The sequence below is a fragment of the Panulirus ornatus genome, chromosome 8 (assembly GCF_036320965.1).
Source record: "Panulirus ornatus isolate Po-2019 chromosome 8, ASM3632096v1, whole genome shotgun sequence".
Lineage (NCBI taxonomy): Eukaryota > Metazoa > Arthropoda > Malacostraca > Decapoda > Palinuridae > Panulirus > Panulirus ornatus.
Window position 1 is genome coordinate 2615834 of NC_092231.1, and position 23757 is coordinate 2639590.

The 23757-nt window shown below is 44.1% G+C and overlaps 1 protein-coding gene across 2 annotated transcripts in view; it reads right to left on the reverse strand.

Moving 5' to 3' along the window:
- Positions 1–23757, reverse strand: part of LOC139749731 (vasopressin V2 receptor-like) — a 97385-nt gene that overhangs the window by 15096 nt on the left and 58532 nt on the right. The window contains exon 2 of one of the 2 annotated variants that reach the window (XM_071663914.1): positions 8387–8496. The exons of the other annotated variant lie outside the window; for it this stretch is intronic. Coding sequence (XP_071520015.1) covers positions 8387–8496 — 110 coding nt within the window. The remainder of the gene's footprint in view (positions 1–8386; positions 8497–23757) is intronic. 2 annotated transcript variants of the gene reach the window in all.

Consider the following 23757-nt stretch of genomic DNA (forward strand, 5'->3'; position numbering starts at 1 on the left):
CAAAGAACTCGAAGCTGCAAAACCCCACAGTGTGCCCATACAACACAAGTCATTCCACGCTATATCTTTCAAAGGCCAAAAACATACAACTGAAGCCACTTATTACCGTAACAAAACCACAATAGAGCTATAAAAACATTGTTACAGAAAACGAGATGCGACACCATACAAAATAATGTTCCATTAACACTACAGCCAAAAAGAAAAAAAAACTAGCATGGCAACACAAAGGTTCCCATGAAATAAAGCATGATAGCAATACCAATCAGGACAGCTGTTCAACACAAGCAATTGGGATAGCCAAGCAACATAAAGCAGGACGGCCGTGCAACAGACGTAAGCAGGAGAGTCGTGCAACACAAAGCAGGTCAGCCACGCAACAAAGGCATACCTCTGTATCTAAACAGTGAAGTAACGGTTATCAACACTCCAGTACCACAAGGAAAAACACAATTGCAACCACGTAAAATGACAGCATACTTATACCGAAAAGTAGCTGTGCAAGACTATATATATATATATATATATATATATATATATATATATATATATATATATATATAATCATAATCGCCGTCTCCCGCGTTAGCGAGGTAGCGCAAGGAAACAGACGAGGAATGGTCCAACCCACCCACATATGCATGCATATACATAAACGCCCACACATGCACATGTACACATTCCAACGTATACATACACATGTACATATCCATACTTGCTTCCTTCATCCATTCTCGTCGCTATCCCGCGACAGTTTTTCACATGACATCGGATCAAAAAGAATGTTAGATTGTTTTCAGAAAATTAAATCAAAGCTAAATCGTACCTTGCAAGTACTTACTGGGAAAAGTGACGGGTGGAAACTTGCTAACCCTGACTTGGCTGTGAACCTTACGGGCAAACCACAATGCTGCCAAGTTGTGCTAGTATAGCCTAAAAGGTCATAATGCTGTGAAAATTGCTAAGGCATTCTGCAATCTGGTAAAAAAAATTCCAAAACATGAAATCAATGTTCGTCAAGCGTCTACAATGTTATATGTAACATTCCATCTCCCAGAGGTCCAGCTCGTTTTAAATGCTTTATTTCATGTGAAGCAACAAGTTATCTGCTCATCACTAAAGCTGTCAAGTCGAAGATCGTGATTCTGAATAAAGACAATTTGCATAAGTATGGGTTATTAGTGGATATCACAAGGTATTCCTTTGGAAGTGATCCCAGACAAACTGTAAACACAAAGTTTGATAAGGAAAAAAAAATCGCTCGGACAAATGAATCGAATTTTCATAGGAGTGCTCCTTCCTTGCCCCAAGACTCAAAACCAGGAAATCCTGTTAGCCCTATCTACAGTGTCTTCTGTATGATGTGCAAGACTGGGTAGTCAATATTCTCAATCCATGAACTGGCACAATATCTTGTTCTCAAGAATCAAAATATCAAACCATGTTGTGTCCAGCTTGATCACAGATTTAAGCTCATCAGTTTGGACGAGTCATTCACCCCAGTCGCAGTTGATTAACTGAAGTTTCTGGCGCTACAGCTTGACAGACGTACTCTACCTGTGCAGACAATTGCTATATGAGCAACCTAAACTGTGTTGAATAAAGACGACGTTTCAGTGACAGTTTCCTCACACCAGTTTAGTACGAGTATTGGTAACCCATTCAAGCCTTCTTACCTAAACTATTACACAAAACTTTTTTTTTATCAGAAATATCCAATAGTACAAGTATGTTGATATTCTGTGGCCTATCGATAGGAGTATTAATTTTCTTACTCTTAACTAGACTCGTTGAATGTTTACTCTTGAAACATGGCACTTAAGGTTTAATATTCAGGGATTGAAAACAAAATAGCATGATATAAATAAATACATACATGAATAAATAAATAAATTATATATATATATATATATATATATATATATATATATATATATATATATATATATATATATATATCGTACGCCCACCCACAAGTGTCTTCATATATCCACTACTACTGTTGCTCACAAAGTGAAAAGTTTTCAAAAAACATTTTTTCATATGGCATATGTAGTCCAGAATTTATCATGATGACATCTCCAATATTCATGACACTCACCATATGTTACAGTATCCAAACTTCTCCTCGATTCACCTTTTAATTCTGCTACAACATACTGACTATTCAACCTAAAAAATAACCTAACAAAAACTTGGTACAGTATCGCGAGAATCTGCTTTAATATTTTTTTCTTAATGTAAGCTTCAGCAGTAATAATACTGTTCGGGAAAGTTATCAAATTCTGTATTCTAAAGGGTTGCGTTTCCAATATCCCCAGTAACGAATGTGATCGGTTTAACATTGGTCAAACTGGCAACGTTATGAATATTAGGGTTAAATAAAAAGCAACAGGTACGGTCGAGAATACACTGCACCATTTATCCACCTGAAAGACTTGCGTTTTAGTCAATATGATGAACAACGCTAACTTGCATTATCACAAACTAACTCGGTATGTGAAATGGAACATTGCTGAATCGTCTCGTAAAACAAAGTAAAGATACGAATCAACATGTTGGTTTACACTACATACATTTAAGCGAAAAAAAAAAAAAAATGGAAGACATGTTTCCTGGAACCTAGGTTAACCCAAGCTTGTACCTTGATACATTTCCCTGTGGCCAGAGCTGTTTACGTTATGTTCAGTCGTCGAGTACTTCTACCCTGCTTATAATTCAACTCCCCAGGTCATCCTCGAAACCCTTTGAAAAGTTTCAGCGCAGTGTGACGAGTGTGTTATCCTCCTGGGCCGTCCCATCTCGACCAGGGAGTCACCATGCAAACGGAGCTCAACCTTCATCCTCTTAAAGAGAATTTGCTCAAAAATTACACACTGTTACACGTCTCCATTCTCCCCATTTTGACCCCCCTCCCCCCCCCCCGGTCCCTTTTATTACTCGCGTTATCAAGACATGCCTGGAACCTCCCTCGCTCATCCCTCAAATTCAGCACACTCAAAGACCATGTTCCACAGGCAGAGGTTGCTCATGGTCCTCCTTCTTGGAAGATACTCACTCCAGCAGTCTGATAACCCCCCCCCCCCCCCCCCCGCTATTCCCTTACAGAAGCAGCTGGCTCTGGGATTCAAACGAATTCGGGAAAATGTATGTCCCTCAGCATGGAGATCGATGGTAAGCGCAAGGATTGGTGACAAGAACAGGACGTTCCATGTCTTGGGCAGCCTTATCAGCAGCAGGATAAGAAAGCGAATATTAGTACCTTGGTATTCTATTTGGGGAGAGGGAGAGGTGAATGAGACCAATGCTGGATGAGGGGATTCTAGTATAACCAGCTCCCCCTGTAAAACCTCAGTAGAGGATTACGATCCTCAGTGACCATCTCGTACCAAAGCTCATGCAACGCGGAAGTTTACAAGACTTGTACACAACTAACGAGATGGACAGGCAAGCGCGGACGGCGGTTCGCTGATGGCTTCGTCTGCCTCATGACGCGTCCTGTGCACACTTCCACTCGGCGGCGGATGATGGTGGGCTTTGTATTCCCGAGTTCGTTCTATCATCCTGCTTAAATTCGGGCAGTGGTACGGGAACCTGTAATTAGAAAGTACAGAGTTTGGACGAGACCTGCGTGTATTGCTGGTCGGCAGGCGAGTGATAAAAACGAACGTCTTCGCGCATGGAGGTCTAACCTAGTTGGAACCTGTGATGGGATGGGTCTCGCTCCATCTGCTGTCGTACGTTAGGTTAGCAGATGGGTCACCAGTGGAACTAGTCTTCTCACGTAAGGAGACTTAAGGTCATCCAAGTGAGAGCTGGTACGTTACTTACTCCCGCGAAGACTGAAATCCGGCCTCTGCGACACGTGTCAAGCCTGGTACGCTTAGGGGCTCGCAATTTGGACCAATCGTAGTGCTAACATGTCAAGCAGCAACAGGCTTATAGTGGCATTGTGATAGCAACCTCAGAAGCTTAAGCCGCCCACACACTATCAATTTTTTCGTCAATTAATTGATATCAATTTATTGACGTCAATGAATTGATGGAAAAATTGACCGTGTGTGGGGGACATTGATATCAATTTAATTGAAACAAATTTCATTGAATCAATTCATTGAGAGATCAAAACTCCTTTGATATTTATTGATTTGTCTTCAATAAAATTGAGCTTGTGTGGGCAAAGCGTCAATATATTGATCAATAATTTAGTGTTTTCCCAGCAGTGAAAGAGTCATCGTAATCATGGCTGAAAAGAAGAAAGTGAGCGTAAAATGATGAGGGAGATAATCGACGTTTATAGATCCTTACCGGCCTTGTGGAAAATAAAATCCGACGAGTACAGTGACCGGGAGAAAGGCTGACGCATATAAAATATTGTATGGAAAATACAAAGAACATTATCCAAATGCTACACTGGAAGAAATGAAAAAGAAAATAAATACACTAAATTTAGAAGTTCGTCGTAAGATTCGGCGTCCATTCTGAGGAAATTCCTGTAATCCTCTGGCTCGTCGTCCCTTAATTCCCTCAGCAATCGTGTATGTACCCAAAGTACCAAACACAACACAGCCCAAGGACTACAGGCCAATTATCTCGTGCGCTGCAGTCCTCCTGCTACACAAGATCTTGAGCAGCCGCATCTCTAGCCTCGTCCAGATCGATGGAGCTCAAAAGGCATTCGTCCCTGTCGACGATGCCTCAGTGCACAATGGTAACTATCGATCGTGCGTGGGCACAGTCATTCGTCCTCGTGGAGGATGCCTCAGTGTACAATGTTAACTTTAGCGATCGTGCGCGGGCACAGTCATTCGACCCTGTGGACGATGCCTCAGTGTACAATGTTAACTTTAGCGATCATGCGCGGGCACAGTCATTCGTCCTTGTGGACGATGCCTCAGTGTACAATGTTAACTTTAGCGATCATGCGCGGGCACAGTCATTCGACCCTGTGGACGATGCCTCAGTGTACAATGTTAACTTTAGCGATCGTGCGCGGGCACAGTCATTCGTTCTTGTGGACGATGCCTCAGTGTACAATGTTAACTTTAGCGATCATGCGCGGGCACAGTCATTCGTCCTTGTGGACGATGCCTCAGTGTACAATGTTAACTTTAGCGATCGTGCGCGGGCACAGTCATTCAACCCTGTGGACGATGCCTCAGTGTACAATGTTAACTTTAGCGATCGTGCGCGGGCACAGTCATTCGTCCTCGTGGAGGATGCCTCAGTGTACAATGTTAACTTTAGCGATCGTGCGCGGGCACAGTCATTCGTTCTTGTGGACGATGCCTCAGTGTACAATGTTAACTTTAGCGATCGTGCGCGGGCACAGTCATTCGACCCTGTGGACGATGCCTCAGTGTACAATGTTAACTTTAGCGATCGTGCGCGGGCACAGTCATTCGACCCTGTGGACGATGCCTCAGTGTACAATGTTAACTTTAGCGATCGTGCGCGGGCACAGTCATTCGTTCTTGTGGACGATGCCTCAGTGTACAATGTTAACTTTAGCGATCATGCGCGGGCACAGTCATTCGTCCTTGTGGACGATGCCTCAATGCACTGTTGACTTTATCGGTCGTGTGCGGGCACAGTCATTCGTCCTTGTGGACGATGCTTCAGTGTACAATGTTAACTTTAGCGATCGTGCGCGGGCACAGTCATTCGTCCTTGTGGACGATGCTTCAGTGTACAATGTTAACTTTAGCGATCGTGCGCGGGCACAGTCATTCGTCCTTGTGGACGATGCTTCAGTGTACAATGTTAACTTTAGCGATCGTGCGCGGGCACAGTCATTCGTCCTTGTGGACGATGCCTCAATGCACTGTTGACTTTATCGGTCGTGTGCGGGCACAGTCATTCGTCCCTATGGACGATGCCTCAGTGTACAATGTTAACTTTAGCGATCGTGCGCGGGCACAGTCATTCGTCCCTGTGGACGCCTCGGTGTACAATGTTAACTTTAGCGATCGTGCGCGGGCACAGTCATTCGTCCTTGTGGACGATGCCTCAATGCACTGTTGACTTTATCGGTCGTGTGCGGGCACAGTCATTCGTCCCTATGGACGATGCCTCAGTGTACAATACAATGTTAACTTTATCGGTCGTGCGCGGGCACAGTCCCACGCTGTGCACCTGGCATTCCTCGACATAGCAAAAGGTTTCGATAGTGTTAACTACAGCAGTATCGAGCGGGCCATGTCCCCGAGGGGCATTCCTGCCCCCGTTGGGGTAATATGCCTACATACGGCCAAGCCTTCACGCACACTGGGGTCAAACAGGGCGAGCGACCCCAGCCTATATTCTTTTTAACTGTGCGATCGATGAAGGGGTCAAGGGTTAAGGAATTGTGTGTGTGGAGATCAGAAGGTACTAATACTACCCTTTGAAAATGACCTGGTTGTGGTGGAGGAGACACTCGCAGGGGGTGGGCATCAAGTGAACCCAGGAAAGTTATGTCCCTCAGCATGGAGATCGATGGCAAGCCCAAGACTTGGTACGACAACAAGAACAGGACGTTCCTGTTGGGCAGCGAAATCGGCTCAATGGACGCAGAGGACGACGAGAAGTACCTCGGCGTTCTTGCTGGGGCAGGTGGTAGGCGTAAATCCTACGGCGGCCTGACAGAAGAGGGACTATCTAACATGACCAGTGTCCCTCTAAAACTACAGCAGAGGGATAGACGACTAGACCCTATTCACTCCTAGCTGGAACCAAGAAACGTTTGAATTAAGGCTGCTCATTGGTTACCTAAATTTTAAAACATTCATATTTGTAAAATGCTTGCAATATATGTAGCCAGTTTGAATGTAATCATTTCCTAAGCTAAAGTAAGAATATGCGTAAAAAGTTTATCAGATTAATTATAAACTATAAAGCGACGAGTGACGTTTTAAGTCAATGCGGGCATTACGTGGGTGTTTTCAGTCAAGGTTACGCGTTTCGTCTCAATGTAAATATTGGTTAGCTGCCAGTTTTCTATACTCTGTAGAAAACTATTCGCCAGTTTACGTAATTTTCTGTAAATCACTTGGGTTTGGCTTCATTTTACACGATCCGTTAATGGATATGCAAATTCGACAGTTCCAAATGGCTTGCATCCGACACCAACGTATGATATCAGTCAATATCAAATTTTCATATATTAACCACGATGCGGTTTGCATTAGTCGTTATATTTCGAGAGGCACAAGACCAATCGAATACTATTCCTAAAAATGTTATACCACCTCTTATTTCCACTTATCTCTGGCTGATGAAATACCCAATGACATTAGCTCTCTCTCTCTCTCAAGGTTATAAGAGCTTTTAAATTGCAGCGAATCGGGAAGGATGTCGGCCGACCTTGACGACAGCGCGCGAGTCCCTACTTCATGATCCCGGCAAGCAATACGGTGATGTCCGTACGTACATCGTTACATCAGTCAGTGGGGAGCAGACTCCAGCACAGAGACTGTAGAGAACACTGCTAAAGCCACTGGGGCTTCAACTGCCACGGTGTATAGGATCGAAAGCGGTGTTCCATTGCCATTCCCGTCCCGTATCTTCACCAGTCTGCCTGGCAGAAAAATGACGTGTACAGGACGAACTTAAACTGTGTAAGAAGGGAAGCAGTCATTTTACGAAAGAGGAGAACTCCCAATAAATTACAAAAGCGGTCGAACACTGGAAAGTTGTAGGGTCGAACAATACTGGAAAATTGTACCCTGAAGTTTGCTTTAGATACGAGAGCAACCAGGGGGAGAGCTATATTAATGAAGCGAGAGGACAGTTGTGGCAAATAATACACATTTACGGTTAATTGAAAGAACAAGCAATGCGACCCCGTGACCGGCTTTCAGAAGTTTACGTGGATGAGACATGGATGAATCAAAATGTACGCGTGCTGAAATGCTGGAGTGAAAGTGACGGAAAAGCTGGTCCCAAAACTAAGATAGGGAAAGGCTCTCGTTTTATAACTTTGCATGCCGGAGGGCACACGGATTTGTTCCAGGAGCCTTATGAATGTTTATATCACTGTGGAAATCATGATGATGCAAGCCTTAAGAGTACATTGTGAACTTTGATAATTTCCTGACCAAACATCAATATAACAAGATCATGTGTATGAAAGGTTTTGTGCTAAAAAGGTATTGCCGACTGTTTGACCCCACACACGACAGTAACCACACATGCTACTATGCGAGGTGACCACACAAGCCAGTACTCACACATGCCACTAAGCGAGGTATGCCTACACATTCCACTAAGAGAAGTGCCCACACAAAACAGTAACCTCACATGCCACACAGCGAGGGATGCCCATACATGCCACCAAACGAGAAGTGCCCACACAAGACAGTACCCACACATGCCACACAGCGAGGGATGGCCAGAGTGTACCCACACATATCTGGTTGAGGAGGTTCTCGGAGAAGCAAAGGTAGATCCAGGGGTTGACGCACGACGGCAGGGACGGCAGCAGTAGCATGATGACGCTCACCGGGTGGTACGTGCCTGAAGGGGGACACCGTTCTTAGTGGTTACTGCGGTGATGTTACACCACCACCCACCCTTACAGCATGCTGGTGGTGCTCCACCACTAACCCTCAACCTCGCCCACTGTTGACCAAAACATGTCGTCTGCTTTGCGCGATCAACCAGCGCGGGAAACCAAATGCAGACATCAATCTTCAGTGATGCAAAATGTATTACGCTCATTTATCTTCATAAAAAATCAATCTATACCTATACATCTGAGTGGATTTTGAAAATACAGTAATATACATTGCATTGACTCGTGTAGTATTTCTAATATGAAATATTCTGATACTGGACAGACCTACGATCGGCGAATGCCACATTGGGAGCATGTGGTCTGCCCTGACGACCCAACACACCACAGCGGCAGGAGTCATCGCTAACCAGCTACGTCTTCATGAGCACACTCCAGTAAGAACAGATTTGTTGCAACGATTTTTAACAAGGTTTTTCGCCAAATGGAGACATCTCTTGCCAGGACGCACAAACAAATATATTCGGAAGACATTTCATATACACTTTCTTCAGTTGTGTACAAATACACATCTCTGTGTACAAATACACATCTCTCGGAAAATGTTTACAGTATTACAAATGTTTTTGTTCCGAAGGGATTTAATGTGTTTCCCTCTTTGTATAAAATACTTGTCTTTAGCACAAACACACAACTTGAATAGTTTCATATTTTCTGTAAATACATAATAGAAAACTGGTGTACATCCCCGGTTGTTTACGTGCGAGTACCGCTCACGAGCACCAGTATATATCAAGAACGAATCTTGGCTACTATTCTATGTTAGCCAAGACGGTACCCTTAACTGAGGTCAATGCCATACCTGTTATATATATATACACACACACACACCCTAACCTTAGCCAGGTGCCCTGGGGATGGATGAACAGTAGTACTGACTGCAGATCAACTACCGTAACCAGGATTCGAACCGATGCGCTCGACCCTGAGCGGTCCGCGAATGCGTCACAGTGAGGAAAGACAACAGGTACATCACGTTAGCACAACCTCAAGGGTGGAAGTGAAGGGCGAGGCGCTGCCCAACCCAATCAGGGTAATACTCTTGTAAACACCAGAAGTGTACTGAAATTATAGTTTTTTCTTTTGGACAGTCTTACACCCTGGATGCCTAAGAAACACTACGCTGGTGATGCCCTCTGCCTGTGGCCTGTCAAGCGTGAGGTACAAAAGGCTAAGAAGCGACACTGGAGCCCACCAGTTGTGCCCACCAGTAAGAGGGACGAGAGAGAGTGGGTGATGATGGCGCCGAATGTTAATGGGATGATGACTGGCGAGAGTAAAAGGTGCAACATTGTGGACAAGTTTAAGAATTACAGTCTGGGTGTGCTGGGAATCGGTGAAACCCCATAGCCTCGGGCAGGGTGTGTGGAGTGAAAATGGAAATACATGCTAGCTGTGGGAGGACGTGGAATGAGTAGTGGTGCGGACGGGAATGAATGAAAAACATCGGGGAAGAAGGGAAGCGGCTTGTGCAACTGTGCTCCATAGCAGATAGAATGGCAGGGTGGTGGTACAGAGCGATCATGTTCAACAATCATAACGCGAGAAGATCTATGCTAAACATTACATTCCCAGACGAAATAAAGCAGTTCAGGAATTATGAATGATTTTTTTTCACGTAGACCTCCAACTCTGGAAGATAATTTGGAGGACCCTAACGCCCTCACCCCCCCCCCCCCCCCCTCTTCTTTCGCTGTACATTCATCGCAGACTTCTGATGTTTAGTTTTTCGAAAGTTAATCTAAAATAAAAACATAAAACACGTTTCAGCATCAACGTTAACATCGCTTTATCTGCCTCAAATGGGACGCTGCCGTGGAGGATGTGTCCCCTTTGAACCAACAAACAAGTTCATGAAATTTACAAATTTTCACTTACGACTAATTTTGCATAATAATGTTAAACATTGTGGTATTATACATTATACAAACACAGTAAATAGATATTTGTTCAATTTACACCGTGCTTCTTTACACTTTGGTAAAATCATACCCAAAAAGATTCCCTCCCAAGGTCTATACCAGAGACTTATAAAACCTTAGTCATTTTCTCTTCTGCTTGAGACTTTTGGACGAGTTTGCCAACCGGTATGTGTTGACCAAACAGCAATACTGCTCATGTCGGTGGCTTTCACGCCGCTGTACCGATGATCAGCCTGTTGGCACGTGATTCCCAGACGACTCCACCTTGACTGCAGACATGGGCTGGCAAGACTATGTATCACATCAGATGTTACCTTGCAAGCAACGTACGGGCCGGGATCATACGTATACGGCGGCACGAGACAGTACCTTCCGTACGATGATGCGGCCCACATGACAACAATAACGCCCACCATGTTTACCTGCTCTAACCTGCTTAGAGAAACTCACAGGAAAACGTTCGTAACCGAATCCAAGAAACTTCAGGCTTAAGATATACAACAGTTGGATAAGATTCTTTTCTTGGAAAAACTGGTTAGAGAAAAATAGACAAATATGATCTCGTTTTCAGTTCTATGTGCAACTGAGAAAACCTGCTCCCAGCTTAAACTAATATATATTCACCAATATATCAGTACACACGGTAGGAAAAAAGTATCTTGCCACTTTTACGTGAACCAGTACGACACTAGGAACGAAGCATTTTGAGAAGTTTCGATTGGTCAGACACCAAGCTGGTAGCCCTGCTTACACAACACATTGATCGCTACCGCCATTTCCAGTACTTTACTTTAAATAATGTTACATATCATATTTCGATGGACATATACATTGGATTACCGTAACTACAAGGAAATGCCTCGCATTCTTCCACACCAAACCCTACCGAGACAACACGAGTCGTACTGATCATCTGGCAATTCACCAGAGCCACCCGCAAACACCATGTTTCAACCACCACGTGTACACCACCACAAACGTGCTAAGCCAACCGCTCATACTGTAACACGAAAACTGTGCTTTTGAAAAACCTGAATTAATGATGTTCCATCTTTACATCAGCAAGATTATTTGAAGGTTCCCAAAGATCCAAAAATCTCGGGCAACAAATGTGCGCGCTTACGCACGAATCACCCACCGTCAACCCTATAAATGAACCACTTATTTATGAAGCGGACGACAAGACTGCCTGTCAATAAAAGTTCAAAGTCTCTTGACACTAGACGCCGCCAGTGACGTAATCAGGTCATGATTGTGGATAATGAAGCAAGGGTTGGATACGAGACCAGACCTTAGGACATCATCAGGGCTTCAAAGGAGGTAATTCTTCCTTAGCACAGTCAACAAGCTGGTCTTCCGTGGCAGGTGGTCACTGTGTATGAGACAGCCACATGTCTATGATCTCTTGCTTAATCATCCTCTTCGTCCAGCTATGTACTTGAAGTGCGTTCTCTTTCCCCTTCACACTAACGCCAGGCATCATCCGAGCATTAGTCTTGTCTGCCCGCACAGTTTACCAACTGTTCATATTTGGTTTTGCTATTACCGTCTTCATGTAGAAATAGCGATCCTTACAAGACCGAAAGTACTTTCTCAATCTTATATTTCTTTTTTTTAACAAGAGGCTGGAATCGTTATCCATGAAACCCACACCGTCACAAAGCATCATCGTAAGGTGGTCAAGTGTAGCGACTATACGTACAGAGAACAGGAAGAGAGAAGAGTCACTGGCCGTGTACCTTACCTAACCTGTGCGATCATCTACCAGTCACTGCCCATATTACCACCACAATTACCATCCACCATTTCACCGCCTCTACCCTTGGTAACGATGAACAGTGTTTGAAGGTCGACGGTAATGTCTCGAGCAGTTTACGGACCCGAGAGAGACTTAATAACAGTATCAGAGTGTATTATTCATGTGCTGCAGCCGTAACAGCGACAATGATGTAATACGTCACGATGTTGTCAGACTTTCATAACAGTCTCAAACAACGGACCGTCACTGGGAGGAGACAAGGAGTGGCTAGTAGCCTGTTACTCCTAGGACTCCGCAGTTCCATTCTGGGTAAAAAAAAAAAAATCCAGGATCAATAAATTTTCTTGGTCACACGGAAAATCTTGCGGCCTCCAACCTCCCCTCACAGCCGCACCTTCACCACCAAATATCTGAAAACTTGAATGAAAATGATTCAAATTTTCATTTTCTTAATCTATAAACTAAAGTATCCACAGACAAATGAACCTCTTTAGATAGCCACATTCACAGCAAAGTTCCATGAGGATGGTTACCTAATGGAGACCATGTAGGTATACAATCACAACCGTAATACTAAGGAGACTACCAACCAATCAACAATAAATGGAGATACATGAACAACTTCTCATGGCAGGGCACAGTTAGTTATTAACCTCCGTCGTAAAATTTCCTCTGATTTTTTCCCTTTATACTCAAACTCCTGATTTCCCCCGGCATTATTTATCTCTGCTTTGACCATCATCGAACAGTGTCCTCAGGGCTTTTGTTGCCAATTTCAGATGAATGACTCCGGGATCTTCTCAGGGACCCCAGTGCCATCCATGCAGTTATCCAACTCCCCCCCAGGGGTGAAGACTATGACTGAAGGCCACTTGAACGATGATTTACGATGGCTTCCAATCCATGATCACCCACCACCACACTTCTGCCGACGGTGGAGAGCGACTGTAGGCGAGAGATTGGTACCGACCTGGAGTTTGTTCAAATATCGAGGAGAGATTTATGACTAGAATCACGAGGAACGTGGCAGACATGCATCAGGCACTAGAGTTGTATGAATCTCCACTGCCAACACTGGAAATGTCATCAACTTAGGACAGACGAAGGATTCAACTTGTTAAAGATCAGAATGTCTTCTCTTTCCTTGCACATCATGAAACATTTTCTCGACGTAACAGTAGCTAACCTAAGCAGTCAGCATACTTGACAGCGAGATAAAGTCACTTGTAGGGCCGCGAGTCATGTTAGTTTGAAAACCACTGCCGTTGGAAGCTTCCTAGAGAAGAGTAGGACTGAGTACTATATTCAAGTTAAGGGAGGCAAAGGAAGTCTAACTTGGCTAGATAACTCCACTATGTTACCAAGAGGCAGTCCGAGTGTTTCACCGATATTTCCATATGTTCCGAGCAAGACTGGGATCATGCACAGTAATAAAGAGCAAAGATTCATCATCACCTGTGACTGCTCTGCTATGGAAGGGGAGAGATGGACAAGAGTCATGCACTTAAAAGTTAAGAGTCGTACAGTCTCAAAAATCTTGTTCTCATGATGTATCCTCACGTTTGAGTTCTCCTGTCGTCCTCTCATGATATATCCAATCCTAAACGTTCACAAATCTGCCGGACCGGCATTACGGGTAATTCTTGCCATGTGTGTAGCCCACAAGGTGACCTACCGACCTTCGTCACTATACACGAGGTCTGCTGAAGTCATCCGCCGCCGACGACGACAAATATTCAGTCTGCTAAACATCATGAGAGAAATACATTCAGTAAATTTCCTCTCCGTCAAACTTCTGTAACTTATGGGAGAGATACTATAATACAGTTCATCCCCTTCAATTAAACTTGACATCCTATACATTTGGCAAAAGGTTCCCGCTAGACCCTGCCTTAGTCATAAAAACTGCCATGGTAAAGGTGACCAAACACACGAGTCCTGGATGGCGGAACAAGAACTATGATGGTGGGAATTGTAAGGCTGCATCTTGGATCTCCATATTCAGACAGCCATGTGGCCTGAACAAGCAACCATCTGTCTGCGGCTCTACGCGTCGCTGGGAGACTTGACCGCTATTTCATGCAGTACACAGGCAGTGGCCAAACAGGTGTTCAGCAGCGGGAAAGGGGAAGAGTTTCACCTTCCCACTCACAGATTTAAGATTAAGTTATGTACCCTAATAGTCATGATTTCAGAGACTTGTACCAAACTCGTACGCAGCAACAATGCTGAGCAGCCCCAGCGGTCCGTGAGAGCTGAAAGTAAAATGTCACACAGTAGTCCCTCTTCTTCCATTCAACCTCGCATCATCATTAATCCCCGTCGCCCAAGACGGTCAGTCACCTGCGCTCCAGGCGAACTTCTTATGACAATGATTCGTGCTCTTTACTTCTACCGTGGTCTCACGACTTGCTCCAGCCAACTGGCTCCACATGTTCCTCCTGCCAGCGGTCCTGGAAACACGTCTGACTCCTGGTAAGGCAGCGACGGCGGGACACGACCTGCCACCTGCAATTCTCACTGTTGGTGGAGGGATGAGGTTCGTGGCCTGGCAATCCGGCCTCAGCAGTAAACTCCAATGTAGTGTGTCCTCCCAGTTGTCTGCTATCCGATGGAAGAGTGGAATGAATCCTACCTCGACCTGTAACCAGGATACCACAAGTCCTGGAAATGAAATTTGGTTAACAGATTTCAACAAAATCGCTCCTTCCTATGACTGCTACATCATCTGCTGGAACTCTAAAACTGAGATCGCAGGTTACCGCCACCTCCCGGGTCGTCTCTTGGCCCAGAACATTTAATCTCCAACGTAAACTGTTCTCTCGACCACTGCAGACGTCCAAGAACATTTCCTGCCGAGTCTCTCGAGGGCTGGACGCCACTCAGTTGCACGACATGCCTGGCTGAAGATAAGTACTCTTCCTCAAGATTGCGAAGGCCCTGACTGTAGTTCTTCCCCTTCACGAGCTCGTTGCAGCCCCTAACCCTCCCCCAGTATCCCAGCATCATTTTCACTTAAAGATGCACGGTGGAAGGTCTTCAAATACCCCGGGAGCTCGTATAGCCTTCAAAAAACAATATACCATCTTCGTCCACATTATAAACATTGAAATGCTACATAAATGATGAAAACTGATGTGCTCAGATCCAACAACAAGATGTGCAAGTTTGTAGTAGCTCGAACACCACCGTATACATTTCGCATTTGCTTCAACATTGATTAATCTTCCATGAAAAACTGCAATGGAGGAGAACCCAACAGAGGAACTGAGCAGCCTCATCTTTACTTCCGCTTCCATCGAGGGGACCACCTGCCAAACTTCGGCGGACGAGAGGACGTCTCTTCTTAAAAGCCTTTTTATTTTCTCTCAAGCTGAACATCGTCCATGGTTGTTCCTCGCTCTGCTTCACTATATCTCCTCGAGGACTGCCGAACCTGCACGAAATAGTCAGATCTAATCTCCGACATTAGAATAATGCAGACGTATGCCTCGAGGACAGGATGAGAAACATGGAATCTGGGCTTCTGGCCACGTATCCTCCGAACAAATATCTTCACCTCTGTTTTGGGAGCCGTTCCTACACACCAGTGCCTGTACAGAAGACCCGGTGGTGTGTGCAACTCTTGACCCATACTGCTTCAGCCAAACCCTGTCGCCAACACGAGGGTTTCCTTCGTGAACTAACGCCTTACCTGAAAGCCATTATTCCGCAGTCATCAATGCACAAGCAAACCTGAGCTTTATACAGTAGTTTATGTATTACTATAAACTTACACAAGTCCAGACATTGGATCAGCCTACATCAATTTCAAGATTACATACAGCACAAAAGGTTTAAGTGTTGACAAATGAAGGTATTTAGTTCACATTAACCAGTCTTCTTAGCCTCCTTTTGTTCCTTCATCTGGTATGCCACTAAGGGCCTCGAGTTAACAGTACCGTGAAGAGAAGGTAATGATTAGTCAGTAAAACAGCTTCCCCGGGGCAATGCGCATGTTATGGCCAACTGACCAGAGACGCGGGGGTACGCCACGAGAGTGTTCACTCACCCACCTCCCGAGATTACTCTAGCATCACCGAGTAGTTCTCCGTGACCAATTTGAAGAATATTCTCGCAGTGGGCGTACAGTTTCTTCCTCGACGGCCTCTCGTATCGCCGCCAGAGCCATGACCTTTGCCTTTCTATATATATATATATATATATATATATATATATATATATATATATATATATATATATATATATATATATATATTGGAAAGGATCACAATTTTGTGCGTGATCAAGATATTCCTACGAGTCCACGGGGACTCATAGGAATATATATATATATCAGTAACAGGATTGGGTGGGTCACATGCCTGCTGCCATCTAACATTAATCTTTAAGTACATTGGTCCTCTCAATTTACTAGAGGAGAGGAAGCTGCATGAATTTCTAATTCTTTAAGCACCACAATTCTCACTACGAGATCAAATCCTGCAACCTTCCGAGATTCAAGTCACTGTGGTCGGGGGATCACCACAACACTTCCCCTGATAACATGACATCACAGGACTCATGATAGACGGAGCACACATGAGCAGCAGGAGCTTCAAGTCCCATTTCGAAGTCGACGACTCCGGGACGTGAGGTATACTTCAACCACTTCAAGGATGTTCTGCTCCGAGGTCCTCAATACTGGAAGACTAACGACCAGCAGCCGAGACGCCACTGATCATGACCGAATGATTGAAAATATACATCTTGTATTATATTCCGATTTCCTTTTGAAAACCAGAGATTATGCATACATCAGTCCTGGGCTAACACACTCCTGGATGTAGACGAAGAAGAGGGGAATTAACCCAACAATTCAAACTACAAATACCAGCACAACATGGATCACAGTCCATGGTGCCAGACTCGCTCCACACAATGAAGGCTGGCGTCCTGCCACTATCTGTCAATCAATCTTGCGTGTCTGATTCTTAGCCCTGGTAGTACCAAGCCTTGATGTATATATAACTGCCATGATGGCATTATCCAATCTCCCGATGTTCTTTTTAGCAACTTCACTCCTACCTCTGACGCCCGCTGGAGTCTGTGGTGGGAGTGGCAACAGCATCTGCCATGTGATCAGGTCGTTCGTACTGAAGAATGCCCTCGTGTAAACAGGCACCCACCACATCCGTTTTGTCTCGCGTCAGGTAGACCACAGACTACAACCAGTCCCACATTCCCCTCCTCACCACCGGGTGGGTCCAGTTCACACTGTCTGCGGCTGGAGATGAAAGACGAGAGGGAGGAGAACTTATCATAACGTTGTGGCCCTCCAGCTCCTCCGTCATCTTCACTACCGACAGGTACTGTGGTGAGCAGCAGAGTGGTGAAGACAGAGGCTGCTGCTGAAAATGTTTAAAGCCGCCCACACACTATCAATTTTTTCGTCAATTAATTGATATCAATTTATTGACGTCAATGAATTGATGGAAAAATTGACCGTGTGTGGGGGACATTGATATCAATTGAAACAAATTTCATTGAATCAATTCATTGAGAGATCAAAACTCCTTTGATATTTATTGATGGGTCTTCAATAAAATTGAGCTTGTGTGGGCAAAGCGTCAATATATTGATCAATAATTTAGTGTTTTCCCAGCAGTGAAAGAGTCATCGTAATCATGGCTGAAAAGAAGTGAGCGTAAAATGATGAGGGAGATAATCGACGTTTATAGATCCTTACCGGCCTTGTGGAAAATAAAATCCGACGAGTACAGTGACCGGGAGAAAAAGGCTGACGCATATAAAATATTGTATGGAAAATACAAATGCTACACTGGAAGAAATGAAAAAGAAAATAAATACAATAAATTTAGAAGTTCGTCGTAAGATTCGGCGTCCATTCTGAGGAAATTCCTGTAATCCTCTGGCTCGTCGTCCCTTAATTCCCTCAGCAATCGTGTATGTCCTAGTTCCCTTCCACAGAGATACCATTTCTTCGCCCACTTACTCCTCTTCTTTCGCTTTGGAGTGTCCAGAGCAAGCACTATTCCTAGAGCCACAGATGCTTTCATCTCTAAATTATGAATCAAACTGAAAATTGAAGTAAAATCATTGACAGTGTGTGGGCACAGTGACTTCCTCAATCTTATTGACGTCAATAAATTGATATCAATTAATTGACGAAACAATTGATCGTGTGTGGGCGGCTTTAGAATCATCTTAGGCAACCAATATGGAAGCCCTGAAAGAGCACCGAGTATACTTTAATACCACTATAGGCTGCAGGCAAGACGAAGAATTAATGGTTCGGTTTGGAGGGAACCTTCTCAAATGTAATAATAACTGCAAACATTTCCTGCTACATCGTTTGCACCCCATATATGGAAGAGTAAGAAGGCGAGGAAGACAGCTTTTTACAAACAGCTGGAGAATATCTCTACAGTCACGAAGTATCCCATATCTGGTATCCAAACTTAAAATCATCATACAATATTCCATAATTCTCAAACTTCAGTCTTTTTGTTCAGAATCTATGGGAGAAAAAAAAAAAAAAAAAAAGGCAGCGAAGACGATCCAAATCGCAGATTCCATATTAGATTTGGACAGTCTTCGCTGCATAAATATTTGCGACATCTATTTCACTGGTTTTCAGCGAGCCATTCCTTCTGACGGACGGGAGACCAGCACAGACTTTTGTCGTCCTTGCAAGTCCTCTTCTCACGCCAGTGTTAAAGACGTTCCCGTACGTCTCCAAGCTTTCTGCCCCCGCCTGGGTTTGGCACACTTCTTTACATCCTTGCTTCAACTATCATAATCTATATATATATATATATATATATATATATATATATATATATATATATATAATTTTCTTTGTTGGCAATTTGACTAAGATGAGGTGGAATACATTTTCCTGTACATCTGAGGATTGTTGATCCTGTATCCAGGTGAATCATGTGGTCGACAGCATCTTGGACTCGCTTGCAGCTGTTCATGCCACACATCACTGCAAGACAGCTGAAGGAAGTACGAAAGCAAGTTTCAGCATCCATTCCACTTTGTTCAAACAATAGGAGAGTGATCCCTTTCAGGCGAGTCTTCCCTCGACTTTCTACGTAAAGTCGTGGCACCATATACAACACAATGATAACGAGTCCAGCTACTCTTCTATGTTAGAATAAAGATTACAGGGATGATGTGGCTTTGGATGCATCGTCCACACTAAATAGGGCAACAGCCGCTGAAACCTCAGCTACAGGGAGTTACAGGGATGAAAGCTGCCCATCAGTTATGTTCTCCTGAGCCTCAACGTCCATATTAAGAGTTACAGTACCGTCGGGGTTAACCCTCACTGCCTTAACTTGCAATGCTGACTACAAGTTATGGCAGTGAGGTGGGGAATTTTGACAATAGTGTCATTTATCCACGACTGCCGTTATCAAGTCACTAAGTACTATAATGCTTTCTCTTGCACTGACGTCTTGATATATACAAACTGCCTTACATATGATGCGGCTCTGAACACTGCATAATTTCTGTAGCAGTTCCACCGCATCAATGACGTCTTCCTCGCTGACTTTGTATGGTTGTTGTATACTTTGCTTATCTTGGTTTTAAAATGGATTACTTGGAGGCAAGGTTGTTGGGGGAACTCTGTTTCGTTTTACGCTTCGTGGAAGATAACAGTGTCCACCTCAACTTCAATGTAGTGGGTGAAGTAAGATGGGGGAGCGAAGTCTCTCTACCCTCTACGGGGGTGACATACAAAATAGGTTGCTCAGACTGGAGCTTCACGGTGGAATCTCTCTCGGGGAAGGTGATCGTGTCCGTTTTTTCTGCGGTCGCTGTGTGATCAGTCATGTCGGACTGCTTTGGTCTTCACCATGGTTGACGAGGCTTCGGTTACTAAAGCTTGTCACTCAAGAGCCTTTTCTGTGTTAACACTAGGGCCGGGGAATTTACCGTCAGTGCCCTCATGGGTTTAGATGCATGTCGTGGCGTTTTGGCCAGTTGTTCTAGAGGTGGGTGGCACAACCCACCCCGACAACAAATGTCCAAGACGCCTGGACGGCAAGTGCCTTACAGACTTTGGATGCTTCTCCAAGGTCTTCGTCTGGCGTCAGCGGACGCTTCCCTGTACTGGTGGTTTCTTCAAGTATGCTTTTTAGTTGGCTGGTGTTGCGCAGGAATCACGTCTGCTACACTTGGAAACGTCAGTGCTGGCTGCTTACTGGGTCCAAGGGATATAAGGTCCCCCACCTCGCCAAAAAGAACTTTTCTTCAATTTCGACACGGACCAACTCCTCCATCCATACCATCTTAATTCCATCGGTCAATAAATCACCATGCTTCCGTATGGAGACGAGACTCACTCCAAGGCCGTAATGAATTACAACTACTGCTGCCTGGGGAAGAACCTTCGAATCCTGGAGGAGGTCGTGCGTAGTAACAGTTTCCCCTCGCCAGCAAACACAAGCATCGAGGTGGTGATGACCATCTGCGATCGTGGATGGACATGACGTCCACACCCACAACAGACCTGATACAAGATTTCAAATGCCATTTACATAACTATTTCCATCGTGCTATAGGAGATCAGAAAAACCTCCAAGGAGGCCTTTAAAGCTACGGTCAACAGATGTAACATGAAAACCAAAACCAACAGGCCCAGACGAGAGCAGAGTGTGACAGGGATCCCAACGCTTGGAAAAAGTGGAGCAGCAGAGCCGACGGGAAGTGACGTGGCCCAACAAACCAAGATCATCTGCCCCCCGTCTGCTGACGTGTCCAGCCTCTGATGAGAGTACAACACCAGATTCAAAACTCGCCTTATCAGCAACCTCCAGACCCACTGCCAATGATGGCAACTGCTCACGCACCTGAGGAGCCTCATCTTCCACCACCAACGAATACTTCATTCACCAGCTATCTGCTTGATCAATGCCACTTACCAATTTAAAGGTTACTGGCACCTGATGACAGAGAATGTCTGCACGAAACATGTGCCACATGGAGAGAAAAATTAGATATAATCATGAACTACTGAAGTGCGATTTCATTATATATATATATATATATATATATATATATATATATATATATATATATATATATATATATATATATATATATTTATTGCTGACATTGAAAATAATGGCATGTTACCATTTTTAGATTGCATGATCCATAGGGATGGAAAAATGTTTAAGTTTACCATATACAGAAAACCTAATATATGCTCATACATCCATTATCACTCAGCTCAACACGAGTTAAATAATCATTCCAGTCATGTTCTTAGGGCATTACATAATTGCAGTCCAGAGTGAACTGACGAGTTGAAGATATATTCTATTGCATCCAAGTCAAAGTATCGTGGATGTTTGATTGAGAAATCAATCAAGTTGGCAGACTTTTATAGAGTTGAACACAAACCTTCCCTTGACAATCTTTATATATATATATATATATATATATATATATATATATATATATATATATATATATATATATATACAATGAGATTGTACAGTACCTGTAGCTCATTAAGCTGCAGCGAGAGCGCTCGCTTATAACTGGGTTCTTGTGCAAGTCCTTGACAATGATATGGACAAATAAAGGATTTCAGACCCACCTCAAGAATGGTATACCATCCATATTTGTTATTGTCATATCCACAATTTGTAACTGTGGGATGCACGACATCCATTTTCTTTTTTCAGGGAGAAGCCTAAACAGACGAGGGGGCGGGGCATCCCAGATGCCCCTAAAAGACCACCACTCCGGGAACAATGCATATGCTGCTATTTCTGAGCAATGTCTTATCTAAAGTAAACAAAATGCACGAGAAGCGAGGCTATGCCTCGTAAGGAATCTCCAGAAGATAAATTTCGGCTCGATTCTCTGGCACACTTAGTACAATTATGTTCATAAATGGACATATATTTACATAATAGTGGTCCATCCATGCTGCGCATCACTGAAAAAGGAGTTATTTTGTCTGTCGATTTCCTGTATACATTCTCGGTTCCTCGTTCTTCGCCGCCGCCGAATCCACAACATAGCATGTAGCACAGGTAGACAATGTGCCTCCACACTCCCTGACGTCTGGCAGGATACCGATATACGAAACTATTCCAGATTTTCACTGTGAATGGAAACGAGTCAATCTGCCTCGAGTCAAATGACACTGATGACTCTTGGTGTGTACGCAGTTACGCGACAGATGCAGTTAGTTACAGTTAAGTGGAGGAGCACCGTATCATACAGCGAGAGTTTCCTTATAATTGGATCTCGTGGTAAGTACTAGACAATGTTGAGGCAAAGGATTTCAGGCGCACCTCATCAAGAATGGTATCCCATCTATATATGTTCCAGGATGCGCCTCAGTTTGCATTACGCACGAGGCAATCCAGTAATCACCTATCATACAATAAATCTTAAGTAACGTGTTGATACGTTGCATGTAGCAGTAAACGCTAACATGTTTGATACGAATCGGGAAATGGTTCAAGTTCCCAAATAAGATATCCGCCTCCCTGGCCGTCTAGAGGCTAGTCATATCGAATTTGGAAACCGGGATGCACGGCAACCATTTCCTTTTATCAGGGAGAAGCCAAAACAGACAAGAGTGGACGAGGCAACCCAGATGCTCAAAACAAAGAACACTTCGGGAACATAGCACATGCAACTATTCAAGAGCGATCTCTTATCCAAAGTAGACTAAAGAATGCAAATTCAAATGTCAGCATCATAGACTACCCACACTTCTCAACCAATATGGCTGAATACACATGTATTTTGGATGAGTTTCTGCGTGATGAAGTAATGCTCTCAAAGTGACTAACAGCCACTGACCTTACTGAGGCATCTGCACAAGAGCAAGTCGGCGAGTTGGTGGCAGATGCGAGGCTGTGCTTCTTAAGGAAGCTCCAGTAGAGAAGCTATACTTCATAAGGAACCTGGAGCAGACAAGGAGAAGCGACACTGCTTTTTAAGGAACCTATAGCATACAGAAGATTTCGGCTCGACTCTTTGGCACACTTGGTACAATTGTTAAAAAATGGACACACATTTACATTTGAAGAAAACAGTGGCACACCCATACTGCGCACCACTGAAAAAGTACCCCCCACCCCCACACACACACAGAAACAAAGAGTCATTTATACGAAATGTGAGAGCCTCTGCATTTAATGGTACAGCTTGAGATTTTTTTTTTTTTTTTTAACGAGGCGTCAGTCTCTTATCTTGTAACATTTTACGTCTTTAAGCCGCCTTGTTTCTAATGTGCACGAAACGACCCACTTGAAACAAATGCCAAGAAAGAAAAAAATTCAAAGCCAGTTTGGAAGGCAAACGAAGGTCTGGGTGATAAGGGAACTGTTACAGCAGTGGGTCGTCACCTACTCTGCCCTGCTGTAACGCGTTAGTGTAGGTAGGAGAGAAAACAGACCCACAGCTCTGTTCGAGTTGGATAATGGTCCTAGCAGCCCACAGCACTTAGACTGAAGACAGTTCTGCCTGCAGAGGTT